At 36.0% G+C, this 21,178-nt stretch overlaps 1 protein-coding gene across 1 annotated transcript in view; it reads left to right on the top strand.

Annotated features, from left to right (window-relative positions):
• PDE3B (phosphodiesterase 3B) overlaps positions 1-21,178 on the top strand; it is a 162,027-nt gene that overhangs the window by 120,551 nt on the left and 20,298 nt on the right. Inside the window, exons 6-11 of the mRNA XM_002693045.7 lie at positions 3,955-4,156; positions 4,729-4,805; positions 10,096-10,247; positions 11,243-11,380; positions 14,233-14,344; positions 15,532-15,645. Coding sequence (XP_002693091.1) covers positions 3,955-4,156; positions 4,729-4,805; positions 10,096-10,247; positions 11,243-11,380; positions 14,233-14,344; positions 15,532-15,645 — 795 coding nt within the window. The remainder of the gene's footprint in view (positions 1-3,954; positions 4,157-4,728; positions 4,806-10,095; positions 10,248-11,242; positions 11,381-14,232; positions 14,345-15,531; positions 15,646-21,178) is intronic.

The raw sequence follows: 21,178 nt of genomic DNA, 5'->3' as shown, positions 1-21,178 counted from the left end.
AATCAGTTACATTTCTATATACTAGCAATGAACAGTGCAAAACTGAAATTAAGAATTCCATTTAAAGTTAGCATCAAAAAGAATAAAATGCTTTGGGATAGATTTAGCAAAACAGTGCAAGACTTGTACACTGAAAACTATAAAACGTTGAAATTAAAGAAGACCCAAATATGATTTTGTTGTTGGTTGGTACTGCACGGCATGTGGGATCTTAGTTCCTCATCCAGAGACTGAACCTGAGCCCCCAGCAGTGGACGTGTGGAGTCCTGTCAGGGAATTCCCAGATAAATGGAAAGATATCCCATATTCATGGATCAGAAGACTTGGTGGTGTTAAGAGGGCAATAGTCCTCAAATTGTTCTAAACTTAGTACAATCCTTAACAAAATCTGTGCTGGCTTCTTTGCAGAAATTTGACAAGCTGATCCTAAAATTCATGTCAGAATTCAAGGGACCCAGAGTAGCCAAAACAATCTTTAGTAAAAAAGAAAAAAAAAAAAATGGAGAGACTCATTCACACTTATAAATTTAAACTTGCTACCAAGCTCTGGTTATCAAGACACTGATTGACAGTGACACTGGCCTAAGGATATTCCAAATCAATGGAGTAGAATTGAGAGTCCAGAAATAAACCCTTACACGGTCAACTGATTTTCAGCCAGCGTGCCACAGTAATCCAGTGGGGAAGGAATAGTGTTTTTAATAAATGATGCTGGGACACCTAGATAGATACAGATATGAAAAAGAGTGAATTTGAACCATACCTGTCATCATACTCAAAAATTAACCTAAAGTGCTCATAAACTCAAATGTAAGTATGAAACCATAAAACTTGTAAAAGAAAACATAAGAGAAAATCTTTGTGACTTTGGATATTCTTAGATATGACACCAAAAGTACAGTGCATGAATGAAAAAAATTTATAATAGGAATTCATTAAAATTAAAAACATTTGCACTTCAAAAGACACCTAAAGAAAGTGAGAAGACAATCCATAAGATGGGAGAAAATATTTGCAAATTATAATTTGACAATGAACTTGTGTATTCAGAATAGACAAAGATGTCTTCAGTTCAGTTCAGTCGCTCAGGCATGTCCGACTCTTTGCAACCCCATGGGCTGCAGCATGCCAGGCTTCCCTGTCCATAACCAACTCTCAGAGCTTGCTCAAACTCATGTCCGTTGAGTCGGTGATGCCATCCAACCATCTCATCCTCTGTTGTCCCCTTCTCCTCCCTCCTTTGATCTTTCTCAGCATCAGGGTCTTTTCCAGTGAGTCAGTTCTTCGCATCAGGTGGCCAGAGTCTTTCAGAAGACATCTTACAACTCAGTAATAAAAACACAAATGATCTCACTAAAAAATTGGTGAAAGATTTGAATAGATGTTTCTCCAGAGGAGTTATACCAGTGGCCCTTACCCACATGAAAAGATACTCAGCATTATTAGTCATTAGGGAAATGCAAATCAAAACCACAGTGAACCATGACTTCACACCCACTATGGTGTCTATAATTCTCAAGGCAGTTTAACAAGAATTGGAAAAATATTCAGAAGTAGGAACACTCATACATCACTGATGGGAAAGTAAAATGCTACCGTTACTTTGGAAGACAATTTGGCAGTTCAGTACTTGAATAGAGAAATAAAATTGTGCTATATTCATACATACAATTTTATATGTCATTCAAAATGAGTGAACATGTGAAATATCTTTTAAAAATGTTGAGTAAAGTAAGCAAGGCATAAAAGCATTTATACTGCCTGATTCCATTTACAAAGTTCAAAGAAAGTGCAAAACTAATCTAAATTGTTAAAGAGATATATATGTGGTACAAATATAAAGAAAGACAAGAAAAACAGTACCATAATGTCAAAGTAATGCTTTCCTTTAATGAAAGGACTGAGAATTAGATACTGGACATGGGTTTCTGATCTCTGGCCATGTTTTATATTTTAGCCTGAGTGGTGAGCATTCCTGTTATAACTTTTCTGTATGTTATATTTCACAGTTTAAAAGGTTTAGAATAAAAATGGTGACTCTGTATTGTAGAAACTATTTCTTAAGGGTTGCTAAGGGTTTTCAGTACCATTCTGTCCTCCTCAAAAGCTTTTCTACATTATATCAAATTTCTACTCTAAAATTAGTTTATCCTTTATTCTTCTCAGCCTGTTTGTCAGAGTTTTGGACACTCACTAGGAGAATCCCAGGGATGGCGGAGCCTCGTGGGCTGCTGTCTATGGAGTCGCACAGAGTTGGACACGACTGAAGCAACTTAGCAGCAGCAGCAGTATAATTAGAGAAAAGAATGCTGAAAATTGGAACTTTAGTCTCCAGTTAATAACTAACATTATTTTGGCAGGCAAGATAGTTCCCCTCTCTAGTCCTCAGTTTCTTCTTCTGAAACATTTAAGTGTTTGACTAGATTATTTATAAAAATCTTTTTTTCAGCCCTAACATTATATGAAATTATAGGAGCCTCTAAACAGGTCAGTTTGATAGAACAGCAGCGGCAGCCCTGCATATGTAAAATGAAAATGCTGTTTAATTCACAGGGTTATTATGAAGTTTAAATAAAAGAACACACATTGTATTTGTCAGGGTTTTCCAGAAAAACAGAACAGGATGTTTGTGCATGTGTATATACCCATACATACATACACATATATTGGAGAGGGGGACAGTGATTGACTGATTAATGGGCATTGGCTTGGCAGATTGCCAGGTCCAAAACTATTAGGGCAGCTGCCAACCTGGAAATTGTAGCAGGAGTCAGTATTGCAGTCTTGACTCTGAAGGCAATCTGAAAGCAAAATTCCTTCCTCTCTGGAGGGGCTCAGTTTTTTTTCTTAAGGCCTTCAACACATTGAATGGGGCCAACCCACATAGCAATGGGTTATCTGCTTTATTCAGTCTAGTGATAATCACATCTGAAAAATACCTTCACAGCAACATCTAGACTAGATTTTAACCAAACAACTGTGCATGATAGCCCAGCCAAGTTGACACACAAAATTAACCATCACACGCATCTGTAACTATGTCTGAAAATACCATGATACCTTAATAACTGTTATTTGCTTTCTTCTCTGATTCTCACTTTACTTGAATCTTTTTTTTGAAATAAAGTTTTAAATCTACCTACACTTCTCCAGATACACCCTTAGTTCAAGGCACCTAGCAAAGGCTCTTGAATAAATCAACAGGATTAGGGATGTATTTCTGAAGCACTTTTCCCCTCTTATTTTAGCACTCACTCAGCACTTGTTTGTATTTTCCACTAGCCTTTTTTAGGTTTGTTGAACACTGTAGGGATGGCATCTTTTTCTCTGTTGTGAAACCCAGCACATTTTCCAGCATATAATAGGCTCTCAAATACTTGTTGAATGAATGAACGAGCTCGGAAAGATGTAGATTTTATTTAAGGGATCTGCTGTTGTGTTTATATAATTTTATCATATGCTCATATAATTTTATCACACTCAGCTTGCTTAGTGCTACTAAGAACTCTGTTTCCAAAATAAAAATGAATATTATTGTATTGAAACAATACAGTAAAGATGGTAAAAATGGATAATCAGGCTGGTAGGGACACAAAATGTGACAGATGAAGATCAATATGGATTAGGAAAATCTGTACCACACATTATCGTGTACACACGTTATTATCATTATTATGTACGTTTTCCTCGTACTCTTAGTATTTACTGTTATGTGTCAGCCTGCCACAGGGTGCTTATTCCACGGTCATTGATGATAACAAATATAGTCTATATTCTGCCGGAATTCGTAGAATGTCTTGATGATAGCTCCATGTAGAAATGTAGTTTTATCATTTAATTGTTAATGCTTTGCTTTCTTTAAAGAAGGGGAATGCTCTTTATAAGTACCCAAACATAGACAATAAACAGATACATGCATACATAATATCTCTTTCTTCTCTTTCAATTTTTAAGGTGGTTTACCAAGCATGAATTCACCCAGTCATGGACCAGTGTCTGCTGGCTCTCCAGCTAACCGATCACCTATAGAATTTCCTGATACTGCTGAATTTCTTACTAAACCACCTGTCATTTTACACAAATCTCTGAGCAGTACACCCAATTCACCAGATTTTTATCAGCAGCTTAGAAATTCTGATAGCAATTTATGTAACAGGTAAGTTTCCCAGATGTTTATGGTTTCAAAATATAGGTTATTTTAATAAAGTACTCATAGTTTTCTAGTTCTGTATTATAACTAGATGATTAATACTATATCCTTTTCTTCATCTAGTAGTTTTTATTCTAAACAATTGTTTTTTCATTTCACTGCTATTATTCATTTCCCAGCTAAATGATCTCCATCTAAAGGGAAATATAATGGTATTTTATCCATCATAAGATATCAGTAAATGTATGAAAATTATTTTAGTACTAATAATTTTATGCACTAATTTAGTACTTACTTACAGTAACCAGTTCATTTGGTGTTCATTTTCATTTCTGCTTTTACGATGGTGTTTACCTCCGATCCCAGGGTTACTTTAAAAATATGTTATTTCCTTCACAGGGACAAAGATGTTTTCTAGGATAAAGCCTATTAAGTTTATAGAGAGATTGTAATATTAGGGTATTTTGCAGTTGGGATCTTACAGTTTAAAAAGAAACAGATTTTCTGACTGTATTTAGATAAAAACAAAAATTGTCTCATTTGTCATATATACATATTTACCTGTTTTATTTTACAAGCTGTGGACATCAAATACTGAAATATGATTCAGCATCTGAACCAGAGTCTGGTACAGACTGCCACAGGGAAAAGTCAGGTGAGACTGCAAAAGTCATATGTCTTTAACTTTAAGAACAATCTTAACATTGTTTTTAAAATGAATAAATGAGTTAAGATATCCATCTTTAAAACGAAGATAACAATGTTTTGTCTACTTTACAGAGGAGTTATTAGCAAATTATAAATAATAGATGGTGAAAGTATTTTGAAGGGTAAAAATGTGCTGTATAAATTAACATAGTCTTATGTTACGGTTAGGCTTCATAAATAGTGAAATTATATTAACATTGAAATTTAAATTGCATTATGTAAGCTCGGGTTTGCATACATTTTAATAATTACACAAACAAGTTGTTTTAAAATTTAGTCAGTTATATCATTCTGAAACATACCCTCAAAAAAGGAATATTGTTGGTGATAAAATTATAGTTGTTTTATAATTTTAAAACACTGATGACTCAAGCATCCAGTAATAGTTAACTAGGTAACTCAGAGCAACATACCTCCTGAAGGTGGCTAGAAAAGTTACAAACTATTAATATTAGCAACAACAATCTGCTTGAAGCCACTGAAGAACTCATAGGCTCCTCAGAATATCCAGTGTAAGACCTGGAGGAGAATAGAGACTAAGGAAATGAGTCTCGAGTTTGGGGCTACCGAAAGGTGTTTGCTGCTTCCAGAGGGGCCAGTACTGATAGAACAAACAGTCCCTTTTGGTAGCTTCGTGGGACAGCTTCTTGGGACTACGGAGATAAAGATTAGAGTTGAAAGGCTGCCATGACAGGATTAACTTGGTAAACTCTGCAGTACTGCATCTTAAGAATAAAGGTAAACCAGAAATAGATAGGCTCTTTCAGGGGTTACAGGTGAATATCAGTCTCTTCACGTACTTTGAAACTCACCCTTCCGTAGTATACAATATAATAGTTTTGGGGGTTTACATTTTAAAAGATTAAAAAACAACAACAAAGAAGACCAATCCTTCACATACTTCCAAAAACAGTAGAGCAAACTTCCCAACTCATTCTATAAATAAAACCAGAATTATTCTGACACCATAACCAGACAAAAGCATCACAAGAAAAGACAACTAGAGACTAACATTGCCAATATCCTTAGCAAAATACTAGCACACTGAATCTTGCAGCATATAAAATGTCATATTCATGACATTGGTATTTATACCAGGAATGCAGGGGTGGTATAGCATTTGAAAATTAATTAATGTAATACGCCCCATAAAGAGGGGGGGAAGTCACATGATAATTAAATAGATGCACAAAAAACATTTGACAAAATCCAACACTCTTTCATGATGAAAACACATAGTATTAGGAAAGTTCGTCAACCTGATTAAGGGCATCTTTGAAAGAAACACAAGTTTAACATCATCCTTCCTGGAAAAAGACTGATGCTTTCCCACTAGGATCAAGAATAAAAGAAAGATTTTTGCTTTAAACACTTCTATTCAATATAGTACTGGAGGTTCTAGCCAGGAAAATTTCTAGAAAGATAAAAAGATTAGGAAATCCTGAATGGAAATAAATAAAACTCTTCTTATTCACAGATCATTTGTTAAAAAATTCCAAAGAATACACACACACACACACAGAGTCACAAGAGACAAAATCATGTACAAAATCAACTGTATTTCTATATACCAGAAATGAACCCTCATAAACTGAAATTAAGAAAACCTTTCTAGGACTTCCCTATTGGTCCAGTGGTCAAGACTCCACCTGCCACTGAGGGTGTGTGTGTGTGGGTGGTGTGTGTGGGTGTGTGTGTGTGTGTCCGTCCACCTGCCAGTGAGGGTGTGTGTATGTGCGTGCTCAGTTGTGTCCAACTCTTTGTAACCCCATGGACTGTAGCCCTACAGGCTCCTCTATCCATGGAATTTTCCAGGCAAGAATACTGGAGTGGGTTGCCATTTTCTCCTCCAGGGGATCCTCCCAACCCAGAGATCAAACCTGGGTCTCCTGCATTCCAGGCAGATTCTTTACAACTACACCACGGGAATTCCCTGGCCAGTGAGGGGTACACAGGTTCAATGCCCGGTCCAGGAGGATTCCACATGCCACAGGGAAGCTAAGCCCATGTGCCACAGCTACTGAAGCAAGAGAAGCCACTTCAATGAGAAGATCATGCGCTGCAACTAGAGAGAGTAGCCCCCACACTCCAAAACCAGAGGCACTTAGCAACAAAGAACCAATGCAGCCAAAAATAAATAAAATTACCAAAAAATTCCATTTACAATAGTATCAAAAAGAATAAAGTTAGAATAAATTTAACACAAAAATAGATTTATAAAAGATTGTTGAGAAAAATTAAAGTCTAAATAAATTGAGAGACATTGCAATAGCAAACAGATTGGAAAAAACAGTACTTTCAACAGGGCTGTTCTTCCAAATTGATCTATAAATTCATCCGAATTCTGATCAAATTCCGCAAACAGATTGGAAAAAACAGTACTTTCAACAGGGCTGTTCTTCCAAATTGATCTATAAATTCATCCGAATTCTGATCAAATTCCACAAGGCTTTTTTTTTTTTAAGTAGAAATCGACAAGTTGGTGTTAAAATTTACATGGAAATACAAATGACCTAAAAGTCAAAACAATTTGGAAAAACAACAAATTTGGAGGACTGATACTACCTGGTTTCAAAACTTATTTCCACTTCAAAAGATACCAGTAACAAAATGAAAGACAAACCACAGATTGGGAGAAAAATTTGCAGTTATACATCTGATAAAGGTCTTATATCTGTGATATATAATTTTTAAAGCTCAATAGTAAGAAATCAACTAACTCAATTAAAACACAAGCAAAAGATTTTATATTTTGTGTTGAAAGACTTCTGGTGAAGGATATGAAGGATATAGAGAACGGGTAGTAAATACATGAAAAAATGATTAACGTCATTAGGGAAATGCAAATTAGTATTATACTGAGATACCAGTAAACTAGAACAGGCATGATCAAAAAGATAGACAATGCCATGTGTTGGCAAAAATGCAGAGAAATTGGAACCTTGTGCATTGCTGATGGAAATATAAAATGTTAAAATAAACCCTCTTCAGAAAACATTTTGACAGTTTCTTTAAAAGTTAGACATAGAGACTTCCCTGGTGGTCCAGAGGTTCACAGGTTTGATCCCTGATCGGGAAACTAAGATACCGCATCATGCTGTGTGGCGCAGCCAAAAAAAAAAAACCAAAACACAAACCAACAGAAAAATAAGACATAAATTTACCATATTACCCAGCACTAACAAGGATAAGAATTTACTCAGAAAAAATAAGAGCACTCAAAAGACAGGATTGTGTCTGCTTATGACATCTTTATTCATGATAGTGCTAAACTGGAAATGACCCAAATGTTCATCAACTTGTAACTGAATAAATATTGTAGGATTCTAATTAACAAAAAAAGAACAAACTTCTGATATATGCTGCTATGTGGATAAATTTTAAAACATTATTTTAAGTGAAGAAAACCAAACTAAAAAGATAAAACACTGTTTGATTCTATTTATATGAAATTCTAGAAAATGCAAATTTATAGTGACAATAATTGGAATAGCAGTTGCCTGAGAATAAGGCATGTAAATAGGCATGAGGATATTTTTTGAAGTCACTTTAGTCGTGTCCAACTCTTTATGACCCCATGGACTGACTGTAGCCCACCAGGCTACAGTGTCCATGGGATTCTCCAGGCACGAATACTAGAGTGGGTTGCCATGCCCTCCTCCAAGGGATCTTCCCGAACCCCCATCTCTTCTATCTCCTGCATTGGCAGGCGGGTTCTTTAACCACCTAGCCCCACCTGGGAAACCCCTTTTGAGGTGATGTGAACGTTTTAAAACTAGATAGTCATGTATAGAGAACAGACTTTTGGTTGCCAAGAGGGAGGGGTTTGGGGTAGAGATGAGGTGGGAGGTAGGGATTAGCAGATGTGCAAAGGATTCTCTATAGAATGGGTAAATAACAAGGTCCTGGTGAATAGCACAGAGAACTATATTCAATGTCTTATGGTAAATCATAATGGCAAAGAGGACTATAAAAGAATGCAGGACTTCCCTGGCAGTCCAGTGTTTTAGGACGCTGTACTTCCACTGCAGGGGCTGCAGATTCGATCCCTTTTGGAGGAGCTAAAATCCTGCATGCTGCTGGGCCAAAAAAATTTTTTTTTATTTAAAAAATTAAGAAAGTAAAGAATATATATATATATATATGAATAACAATCACTGCGCTTTACAGCAGAAATTAACAAACCTTGTAAATCACCTGTACTTCAATAAAAATGAATAAATAAGCCTAGTTTTTCTGAAAGTCAACTCAAATGAGTGCTCTGAAAAACACTTAAAAAAAAACTTTTATTAAAAAAAATCCCTACATGTTGAAAAATAAGTAAATCTGAAGTTTGTGGCTTGGTAAATTTTCATACATCTAATATACATATATAATCAGCACCCAGATCCATAAAATATTACCAGCACCTCAGAAATTCCTCCCATGCCTGCTTCCAGGAATTGCTCCCCCAAAGATAATGTTTATCCTGTCTTTCAGTATTCATGTGTATCATTTTGATATGTTTTTTAATTTTTCATAAAGAGAATCACAGAGTATACCTGTGTCTGTCTTCCTTCATTTGACACTGTATTTTTAAAAACTATATTGATGTTTATGATTGTAGTTTATTCTTTTTGCTCTGCAGTGTTCAATTGTGTGAATACACTACAGTTTATTTATTTTACTGTTGATGGGTTTGGGGAAAGTTTCCTGTTTATCTATTACATATAGAATGAGTATGAATAGTTTTTTGCATATGAATGAATGCTGTTAGCTACCAATGCTACATCCCATTTCCATGCAGTTTGGGGAAAAGAACATTATTAATGACATTAGTAAAGAAATAATTCATGACATTGTTTTAATTTTTAGATGTGCCTTAATCTCATCCATAATTATGACTTTAGAATTTTCATATCCAAAACTCAAATAATTTGAAGTATTAGAAATTGTTTACTTGAAATTGGTTTTAAAAAAATTCCTATTGAGAGGGACTGCCATTTTCAGTTTCTCATTTTTACAGTGAATATTCACACATCTCTTTCATCCATGAGTAGCTGTATCAGGTGAAACATGGCCTGAGCACAAGGTGCCTACGCCAAATGGTCCAGCAAGGTACAACTTAATTGTGTCAGCTTAGATTGAATGCCAGTGTGGTTCAATTTATCCGAATATTTTTTACAAACTTTTCTTATAAAGTTGTTCATATAGGACAAGTTTTATTCTTGTTTATTACTTTATATATGTTTGGAAAGGTGGCGAAGACAATACCGTTTTCTCAAAAGCATCATTCAACCTTACCGAAGCTCAACAAGAAGTGGAAACAGAGAACAGAGACGGCAGAAAATTACTTTGGGAAGGTGAAAATCACCTAAAAGCAGCAGCACAGAATGAAGAGCAACCAAATGTAAAAGATAAACTTTCAATATGATTATGTTAAGGTGAAATATATTATTAGTTAGTACTAAGTTTATTATTTTTTGCCCAGCACAAGGTTTTTAATACAATAATTTTCTTAAAGTTTTTACTGAAAAGTCGCTGTGACACCTGAAAGAAAAATTTCTTTAAATAAATGAGGGGTTTGGGATTAACATATACAGACTACTATATATAAAATAAACAACAAAGACCTAAAGTATAGCACAGGGAACTCGATTCAATATTCTGTAATAACCTATATGAGGTAAGAATCTGAAAAAGAATAGATATATGTGTATGTATAACTGAATTACTTTGCCATACATCTGAAACTAACACAACAGTGAAAATTAACTATATTCCAATATAAAATAAAAATTAAAAAAAAGGAAAACCTTGAATTTAAAAAAATTACGTTAAAATTCATCATCCTAGAACTGAGTGCATTCACTTTTAAATGAACACATTTCTTTAGTTTTATAGTCAATATATTATTTTCTGTGCTAATATTTTCATTATATATGTTAAACTGAGACAATAAAGTATGTGCAGTCATTAAAAACAATGAAAGTAATCTAAATCATAGGACATTTTTTTCTTAATTTTTTTTTCAAAATTCAAGCTTTTTAGGGGGAAAAAATCCATCCATTTCTTTTGAGAAGTTATCCTAGTAACAAATGTCAGTATAAGGATCTAAGTTTCTATCTGTTATCCCGTGATCTCTTTAACTTCCAAAATGAAAATGATAAATTTTAGATTTGTGTAGTCTTTTGGAAATAAAATATTTTTATTTATAAAAGTAGTATAATGACCAGTAAGTCTTTTGATGCCTAGAAGACATGTTTATATTTAAGAATAACCATTATAAAAAATAATATTGACCATTTTTTATTCATTTTTAAGTGTTCTCATTTAGCTGTGGATACAACAATATTTATAAAAGGTAAGGTTAAGTTGGTTTGTTTTTTCCCCCTACATATACAGATTGAACAAGAAGCATCACAGGATCTGATTTTAATAGAAGATTATGACTCATTAATAGAAAATATGAGTAACTGGAATTTTCAAATTTTTGAACTTGTAGAAAAGATGGGAGAGAAATCAGGAAGGATCCTCAGTCAGGTTTGTTTCACATCTCTACTGCTTTAATTTTTCCTTGAATCTTTATAAAAAGCAAATTCTTAAGATTATAATACTGGTTTACATATAAGTTCAACATTATTCATTGAATTTTTTTTTTTACAAATAAAGTTTTCAGTAGAAAATTTGAAAAGAGAAACCTATAATATGTAAAGCCATATATATATATATATATATAAGCACAATCTATTAATATATCAAATCAGATCAGATCAGTCACTCAGTCGTGTCCGACTCTTTGCGACCCCATGAATCGCAGCACGCCAGGCCTCCCTATCCATCACCAACTCCCGGAGTTCACTCAGACTCACGTCCATCGAGTCAGTGATGCCATCCAGCCATCTCATCCTCTGTCGTCCCCTTCTCCTCCTGCCCCCAATCCCTCCCATCATCAGAGTCTTTTCCAATGAGTCAACTCTTCGCATGAGGTGGCCAAAGTGCTGGAGTTTCAGCTTTAGCATCATTCCTTCCAAAGAAATCCCAGGGCTGATCTCCTTCAGAATAGACTGGTTGTATCTCCTTGCAGTCCAAGGGACTCTCAAGAGTCTTCTCCAACACCACAGTTCAAAAGCATCAATTCTTCAGCGCTCAGCCTTCTTCACAGTCCAACTCTCACATCCATACATGACCACAGGAAAAACCATAGCCTTGACTAGACGGACCTTTGTTGGCAAAGTAACGTCTGCTTTTGAATATGCTATCTAGGTTGGTCATAACTTTCCTATTAATATAAGGTACTTATAATTTATGTATATATGAAAAGTAGTTTAATTGTTCATAATAATGGGGTTTAATTTATACTAAAGAAGTAATAAAGGTTCACTTTTTATTGAATCTTAAGATTTAAAAGGACATGAAAGGTGATCTAGCTCTTTGGACTGAAACTTCAGTTCAGTCGCTCAGTCGTGTCCAACTCTTTGAGACCCCATGAACAACAGCACGACAGCCCTCCCTGTCCATCACCAACTCCTGGAGTTTACCCAAACTCATGTCCATTGAGTCAGTGATGCCATCCAACCACCTCATCCTCTGTTGTCCCCTTCTCCTCCTGCCTTCAATCTTTCCTAACATCAGGGTCTTTTCAAATGAGTCAGCTCTTCGCATCAGGTGACCAAAATTTGGAGTTTCAGCTTCAACATCAGTCCTTCCAATGAACATCCAGGACTGATCTCCTTTCGGATGGACTGGTTGGATCTCCTTGCAGTCCAAGGGACTCTCAAGAGTCTTCTCCAACACACTTCAAAAGCATCAATCCTTCGGTGCTCAGCCTTCTTCACAGTCCAACTCTCACATCCGTACATGACCACAGGAAAAACCATAGCCTTGACTAGACGAACCTTTGTTGGCAAAGTAATGTCTCTGCTTTTGAATATGCTATCTAGGTTGGTCATAACTTTCCTTCCAAGGAGTAAGTGTCTTTTAATTTCATGGCTGCAGTCACCATCTGCAGTGATTTTGGAGCCCAGAAAAATAAAGTCTAACACTGTTTCCACTGTTTACCCATCTATTTCCCATGAAGTGATGGGACCAGATGCCATGATCTTCGTTTTCTGAATGTTGAGCTTTAAGCCAACTTTTTCACTCTCCACTTTCACTTTCATCAAGTGGCTTTTTAGTTCTTCTTCACTTTCTGCCATAAGGATGGTGTCATCTGCATATCTAAGGTTATTGGTATTTCTCCCAGCAATCTTGATTCCAGCTTGTTTTCATACAGTCCAGTGTTCCTTAGGCTTCATCTTTTTCACCTGTCCTCCCTGTCCTGGTGGCTCAGACAGTAAAAGCATGTGCCTACAGTGCGGGAGACCCAGGTTCAATCCCTGGGTTGGGAAGATCCCCTGGAGAAAGAAATGGCAACCCACTCCAGTACTCTTGCCTGGAAAATCCCACGGACAGAGGAGCCTGGTAGGTTACGGTTCATGGGGTCACAAAGAGTCAGACACGACTGAGCGACTTCACTTTCCCTTTCCCTGGGCTTTACCCAAGGCCAGGTGGTCCACTTCATGCTAGAACCATGGAAAAATACTTCCATTTTACCACCCAGACTCAAGGTTCTTCCTTATGGGTCTACACAACAGGGTCAGATTAATCTTCCTGAAATAGCACTGTCATTAACTCCAAAGTATCTTATTAATGAAATGAGAGAACACAAGGATAAAATATGTGAAAAAAAACACATAATTTATCACGTTGAGTCAGAGAAGGCAATGGCAAGGCACTCCATTACTCTTGCCTGGAAAATCCCATGGACAGAGGAGCCTGGTAGGCTGCCGTCCATGGTGTTGCTAAGAGTCAGACACAACTGAGCGACTTCACTTTCACTTTTCACTTTCATGCATTGGAGAAGGAAATGGCAACCCACTCCAGTGTTCTTGCCTGGAGAATCCCAGGGACGGGGGAGCCTGGTGGGCTGCCATCTATGGGGTCGCACGGAGTCGGACACGACTGAAGCGAATTAGCAGCAGCAGCATGTTGAGTAATTTAGGGTCAGAAATGTGATAAATATATTGTTCTGACATCTCTTTAACGCCTAGGGCTATACTAGAATACAATTCATAAGCCCTTCAATAAATTATGACTGAAAAGCTGAAGGGAAGAGTGGAAAATTTTTAAAACTGGGATATGATATGGTAATCGTTCTCTGGTTTTCAAGGGCTTTGGGGTAGTATCTTCCTTCATGTTTTGGAAAGAAATCATTGTAGGAAAATTTTTAATAAATTATTAAGTTAGAGACATGTACATAGTTAGCTTTGCCAATGCAAATCAAAAAACATTACACTCAACTAGAAATAGAAATTCTGATTTTTAAAGTGTACTTTCTTTTAATTGACATTTAGGTTGTGTATACCTTATTTCAAGACACTGGCTTATTGGAGATATTTAAAATTCCCACTCTACAATTCATGAACTACTTTCATGCTTTAGAAAATGGTTATCGAGACATTCCTTGTAAGTATTATATATTATTTAACTTGAAATAATACTGGTTTTGAAATTCCTTGTAAACTCCCTTTAGATGGTCCCTTAAACACTTTTTAAATTGCATGTTTGGAAGAATTGAAAAATAGTAATTTAAAAAGAAAATCTACATCCTCCAACCCAGAGTTAATTGACTGCTGTTAACATTTTAGTATATATCCTTCAAGACTTTTTCTTATACATATACTTATTTTTTATGAAGTGAATCATACTATTAATACCTTATTTATAGTCTGCTTTTTCATGTAATTATATAGTATAAGTTTTCTGTGTTAATTATTTATATGAATACCTTATCATTTCAGATGTTTGGTAATATTGTCATGAGTTTCCTAAATTTCTTATTTTAAAATGTTTAAAATTTACCCACAGAATTTTTTAACTGTGTCCTGACTTGTGGAATAATTTTTAATGGCAATTTGATTTTATGATAAAATAGAATTTTAATTTTATAGTAGAAAAAAATACAATTTTCTTTATGATTCATTCTACACTTAACCTCCAGGGGAACATTCTTTGGAGAAATAGCCAATTATTCTTAAATTGGCATGATTCATTAATAATAATGATGCTTAATAGTTTAACGTGCATTATATGTACTATAATTATCACAAAGTATGTATTTTGAAAAGTGGCTGAATTTTACAAATGGAATAAGATGATACTTTAAGGTGTACTTCAAGATCAGAGGAATGGGAAAAAGAAAGGAATGAGAAAAAGAAAGCCATGGTGAGGAGTCTTCACTGTCACGTCCAGTTAGGATATACTGGTTAAGATGAGTCTCTGGGGACTTCCCTGGCGCCTGCTAGACTTAGTGGTTAGGACTCCGTGCTTCCTCTGCGGGGGTCATGGGTTCCATCCCTGCTCCGGGAACTAGATCCTGCAAGCCAAATGGCATGGTCCAAAAACAAGCAAAAGTAACCTTAAGTAAGTTAGCCCCGGAATGATGCCTTTTCTTTGATCCCTATACTATGTTTTCATAGTATATGTGAAAGAAACGACAAAATAAGATGAAACAAAAACCTAATTGTTGGAAATTATTCTAAGCCATATGTTTTATTTAGGAGGATACAGTGAGACTAGAAAGTACTTTTTAAAATGTCCTATGTTAAAAATAACAAAATAACCATTTTTATAAAACATTTTGGTGACTTTAGATCACAATCGTATACATGCCACAGACGTCCTACATGCTGTTTGGTATCTGACAACACGGCCCATTCCTGGCCTACAGGAGATCCACAGTGATCATGGAGCAGGAAATGAAACAGGTACTCCCTTCTACTAATCTTTCCTTAAAGTATTTCATTAGGCATTATAAATCAAACTATCTCATTTCATTATCTCTGTTCTCTTAGCATTTTTATTAAGCCACCTTTGTTATAATAAAGTGAATGGGAAATCTCTCAGTCATGTCTGACTGACTGCGACCCCATGGACTGTAGCCTACCAGGTTCCTCTGTCCATGGGATTTTTCAGGCAAGAATACTGGAGTGGGTTGCCATCCCTTCTCCAGGAGATCTTCCCAACCCAGGGATTGAACCCAGGTCTCCCGCATTGTAGGCAGATGCTTTATTGTCTGAGCCACCAGGGGTATATATAAAGTATTATGTAAATTTTGATGAATGCAAATTGGGAAACTTACTACCCGTTTGAAGATTCAATACTACTCAATTTACCATGTTTCTTGTCTGTGTCCCACCCTGCTGGTTCTTCACTGAGATAGCCAATATCCTGAATATTATGATAATCTGTTTTGCTTTTCTTTCAGTTCTTATTTTTTCTGTTTTAGGTATATCATGCAAATTTAAAACATGTAACATTCCCAACAGATGGGGGACATGTTTAAAAGCTTCACATAAGTATTTAAACAGTGATATTAAAAAAAAATTGTTAACATTCAAATTTTGTTTCCTTATCATAAATATAACTGTATTGATGCAAATGTGATGAATTGTAACATTCACAGCTCTTTTATTCTAGTTTATAAAAGAGGGGAGGAAACCTCTATCTAGTGCTTTTACTGTCATGGCTTGGGTTCAATCCCTGATCAGGGAACTGAGATCCTGAAAGCTCTGCAGCCAAAATCTTAAAACATTGAAAAAAAGAGAGGAGAAATACTCCAGTAAGAAATACACACAAATCAGGACAGAATTTGTTCAGTTACAAATGCCTGAGAATTGTTATCATACTAATCAGTGTCAAGGTCTCAGTCTTAGCCACTTCTTCACATTCTTTGGTGGTTTAGTCTAAAGGACTACACCATTGTTTGATGGATTTGCCAGATGTCACTGATTCATTTTTCTCTGCCATCCATATTTACTTTCATACTGATCTTCCTTCTTTCCAGTAGTTCTGTGCTTCCATCAGAGATTGTTTTCTTCAGCCTTTTTGTTTGTAGATGTATTTATTTTATCCTAGAAGAATGCATCCTTATTCCAGCACATTTGTAGATATCATTATATCTTCGGACATCTATAATATCTGTTGACAAATCAGCCGTAAGTTTATTTCTCCTTAATGGTACCATGTCCCTTTTCTTTTTGCTATTGGTTTTTAGCATTTTGTGCATGGTACACTCAGGTTATATTCTTTGTATTCATCTTATTTGGGGGTTCAGTGAACTTCTTGAATATATTAATTAATGTCTTTTATTGGTTTCTATCATACTCTTCAGAATTTTTCCAGCCTTCACTCACTAGCCAATTCCAAAGCTACCTCCACATTTTTAGATATTTGTTACAGCAACACTCTACTTCCAAGTGCCAAAATCTATATTATTTTCCTATGGCTCCTGTAACAAATTACTACAGACTTAGTGGCTTAAAATGATACAAATTTGGGGGATTCCCTGCCAAAGTGGTTAGGACTCTGTGATCCCTAGTCAGGGAATTAAGATCCCACATACCATGTGGTGTGGTCAAAAACAAAATACAAATTTATTAACTTATTATTCTGGATCCAGAAGTCTGAAAATCATTCAACTGGGCTAAAATCCAGGTGTCAGCAGGACTGTTTTCTTCCTGGAATCCCCAGTGAAGAATGTTTCCTTGCCTCCTCCAACTTACCCAAGCCACCTGCATTCCATGGCTAATGGCCCTTCTTCAAAGACAGCAGCATAGCAGCTTCAAGTATGTCTCTGACCCTGACCTTTTCATCCTTCAAAGGAATTAGCAAAAAGCGGTACAACTACAACCTTGGTTTTCTGTCCAGAGTACACATTCCTGATGGTGAATCTCTCCTCGTATTTTGTGCAGTCTGGACAGGTTGAGGATTTCCCAGATTTACCTTCTTGCTTAGCAATTCTTCCTCACTCTCCTCTTACATTTTATTTCAAACAGTAAGTTAGCAGGCTTGTCTTTAATACTTTCCTTGGAAATCTCCTCAGCTAAATATCTAAGTTCATTGTCTACATGTTTTGTCTTCCATGAATACAGTGCAACCAAGCTTTCTGCTGCTATATTAACAATCACCCTTTTCCTTAGTTTCCAATGGTGGGTTCTTGGCAGTGTCCTTAACAGAAGTTTTCCACCATCACCCTGTTCAAGAGGATTTGAGTATTCCCTAAGGCAGTGTCTTGTTTTCTGTGCTCCTCACTTCCTTCTGAGTTCTTACTAGCAATGTTATAAGTCCTTATACAATATTATGGAATAAAGTATATGTAGAAACAGTTTTCTTTGGAAAACCAAGTAGCTGCTGAAATGGAAAACTGTGGTAGAAACAAAGACTATAAGGACTATGAAATGCACTGCTTTATTCTGACTACAGTAGAGAATAGAAAAAATGACTATGACACCAAAAGTAACAGCAACAAAAGCAAAAATAAACAAGTGGGACTGCATCAAACTAAAAAGCTTCTACACAGCAAAGGAAACAATTTTAAAAATGAAAAGGCAACCTGCAGAATGGGAGTAAATATTTGTAGTTCATATACTGAGTATAAGGGGTTAATATCGAACATACATAAAGAACTTATACAACTTAATACCCCAAAAAATCCAATTTTTAAACAATGGGCAGAGAAACACAAATCAAAACCACAGTGGGCTATCACCTCACACTTGTTAGAATGGCTGTCATCAAGACAAGAGGCAAGTTTCGGCCAAGATGTGGATATAAGGGAACGCTTGTGCACTGTTAAAGGGAAGACAGGTTGGTTCAGCCACTGTGAACAGTAGTATTGAGATTTTTATTTCTCAAAAAAATAAAGTAGAACTATCATGTGAAGGAGCAATTTCTGGGTATATATCCAAAGGAAATGAAAATAGAAGTTTGAAGAGATATATGCACTTCCATATTTATTACTGCATTATTCATAATAGCCAAGACATGAAAATAATCCATGAATGGATAAAGATGTGTGTGTGTGTGTGTACATGTACACACAATGGAATATTATTCAGCCATGAGACAGGAGGAAATCCTGCCATTTGCAGCAGATGGGCCTTAAGGGCATTATGCTAAATGAAGTATCAGACAAATACTTTATGATGTCAGTTACATATGGAATATAAAAATGCTGAACTTGTAAAAACAGAGAATGTAATGGTGGTTACCAGAGGCTGGGGGTGAGGGAATTGGGGATATGTTGTTTAAGGTTACAAACTTGGAGCTCGTAGATAAATAAGTCCTGGAGAGCTAATGCACAGCATAGTGGTTATAGTCATAAACACTACCTTATAAAGTTCAAAGTTGCTGAGAGACTAGATCTTAATTGACCTCATCCCAGGAAAAGAAATGATAATTATGTGGTGTCGTAGAGGTGTTAGCTGATGCTACAGGTGGTAATCATATTGCAGTATACAAATATATCAAATGAACACATTGTATACCTTAGATTTACACAGTGTTTCACGTTAATTATATTTCAATAAAAAAAGAAATGAAATAACAAGTTTAGAGTTTTAATGAATGGTTAGAGAACCAGATAGTTAAAAGAATTCCTTGACTTTTCTGGTGGCTAAGTGGTAAAGAATCCACCTGCCAGTGCAGGAGACTTGAGTTTGATCCCTGATCCAGAAGGGGTCCCACATGCCGCCAAACAACTTAGGCCTGTGTGCCACGACTACTGAGCCTGTGCTTTAGAGCCCAGCAGCTGCAACTGCTAAGCCCACCTGACGCAGCTATGGAAGCACACACCCTCTACCGCCTGTGCTCCACAAAAAGAGGAGCCACTGCAAGAAGCTGGAGCACTGCAACTAGAGGGTAGCCCCTGCTCACCACAACTAGAGAAAGGCCTGAGTACCAGTGAAGAACCAGCGCAGACAAAAATAATTAGATTTTTTAATTAAAAAAAAATTCTTAATTATTATAGTAGGAGGATCGTAACTTCTGAAAACATAATCCGAAGTTTGATCCTGAAGTTACCTGAAATTCAATGCAAGTTGAGTTCATGGCCTCAACTAGGCCTCTTATGTCAGAGCTGTGGTATTGATTGGAAAAGAAAGGACCCTTATAATTGGAAGAATATTTGAGTCGATTTCAATAAATCTGATTACCTTGAACCCCTCATATCTTGCTGTACCTCCATGCTGAAAAACAATCATTTCACCTTATGTTGGTTGCCTGAAGACCTTGTAACAACCTCACCTGAGATTCTTGACTTGTAGGTTTATGCTAGTTCACCTCTAAACCTAGTCCCACCACCTCTCATTTCTTTGTGATCCATAATTAAACTCAGATCTGCCACAATCTAAGTCTGAATACCAAAATAATTTCCTAAATTTATATTGGCAGAAACCTGAGGAACATATATGGGAATGGATTTTAAGTGTTACATCAAGACAAAGGAAGGTAATGGTTGATCTTTCTGAATTTACTGATGTAGGTATACCTATTGGAAATGTGGGTTCTTTTCACTTTGGGGCGGTTATGAATAAATGCTGCTATGAATATTCATCTACCAGCTTTTGTGTGGGTTTATGTTTTCATTTCTCTTGGCCATCTACCTAGTTTTATGGAATTGCTGGGTCATAAGGTGACTCTGTGATTAACATTTGGAGGAACTGCCAAACTATTTTCCAAAATGGTTGCACTATTTTACATTCCCACATGCAGTGTATGAAGATCCCAATTTATTATTATAATAAATTAATATTAATTTATCTGCCATTTATCATTATCTGTCTTCTTGATAGCCATTCTGTGGTTGGTGTGAAGTGGTATCTCACTGTGGATTTTTTGATTCACATTTTTCTAATAGCTAATGATGTTGAGCATCTTTTCATGTTTTTTAGGTCATATGTATATTTGTCCTTTGTCCATTTAAAAATTTTGTCATTTGTCTTTTCATTATTGAGTTGTAAAAGTTTTTTATATGTTCTGGATACAAGTGTCTTATTAAATTTATGATTTGCTGCTATTTTCTCACATTGTGTTATCTTTGCACTTTTTTGACGATGTCTATCAAAGCATAAGATCATGGCATCCAGTCCCATCACTTCATGGCAAATAGATGGGGAAACAATGGAAACAGTGACAGACTTTATTTTCTTTGGCTCCAAAAATCACTGCAGATGGTGACTGCAGACATAAAATTAAAAGAAGCTTGCTCCTTGGAAGATAAGCTATGACAAACCTAGACAGCATAATAAAAAGCGGAGACATTACTTGGCTAATAAAGATCTGTCTAGTCAAAGCTATGGTTTTTCCAGTAGTCATGTATGGACGTGACACTTGAACCATAAAGAAAGCTGAGAGCCAAAGAATTGATGCTTTTGGACTGTGGTGTTGGAGAAGACTCTTGAGAGTCCCTTGGACTGCAAGGAGATCAAACCAGTTAATCCTAAAGGAAATCAGTCCTGA

The sequence above is a fragment of the Bos taurus genome, chromosome 15, assembly GCF_002263795.3.
Source record: "Bos taurus isolate L1 Dominette 01449 registration number 42190680 breed Hereford chromosome 15, ARS-UCD2.0, whole genome shotgun sequence".
In the NCBI taxonomy this organism is placed as follows: Eukaryota; Metazoa; Chordata; class Mammalia; order Artiodactyla; family Bovidae; genus Bos; species Bos taurus.
This window is presented reverse-complemented; position numbering and strand designations above follow the sequence as displayed.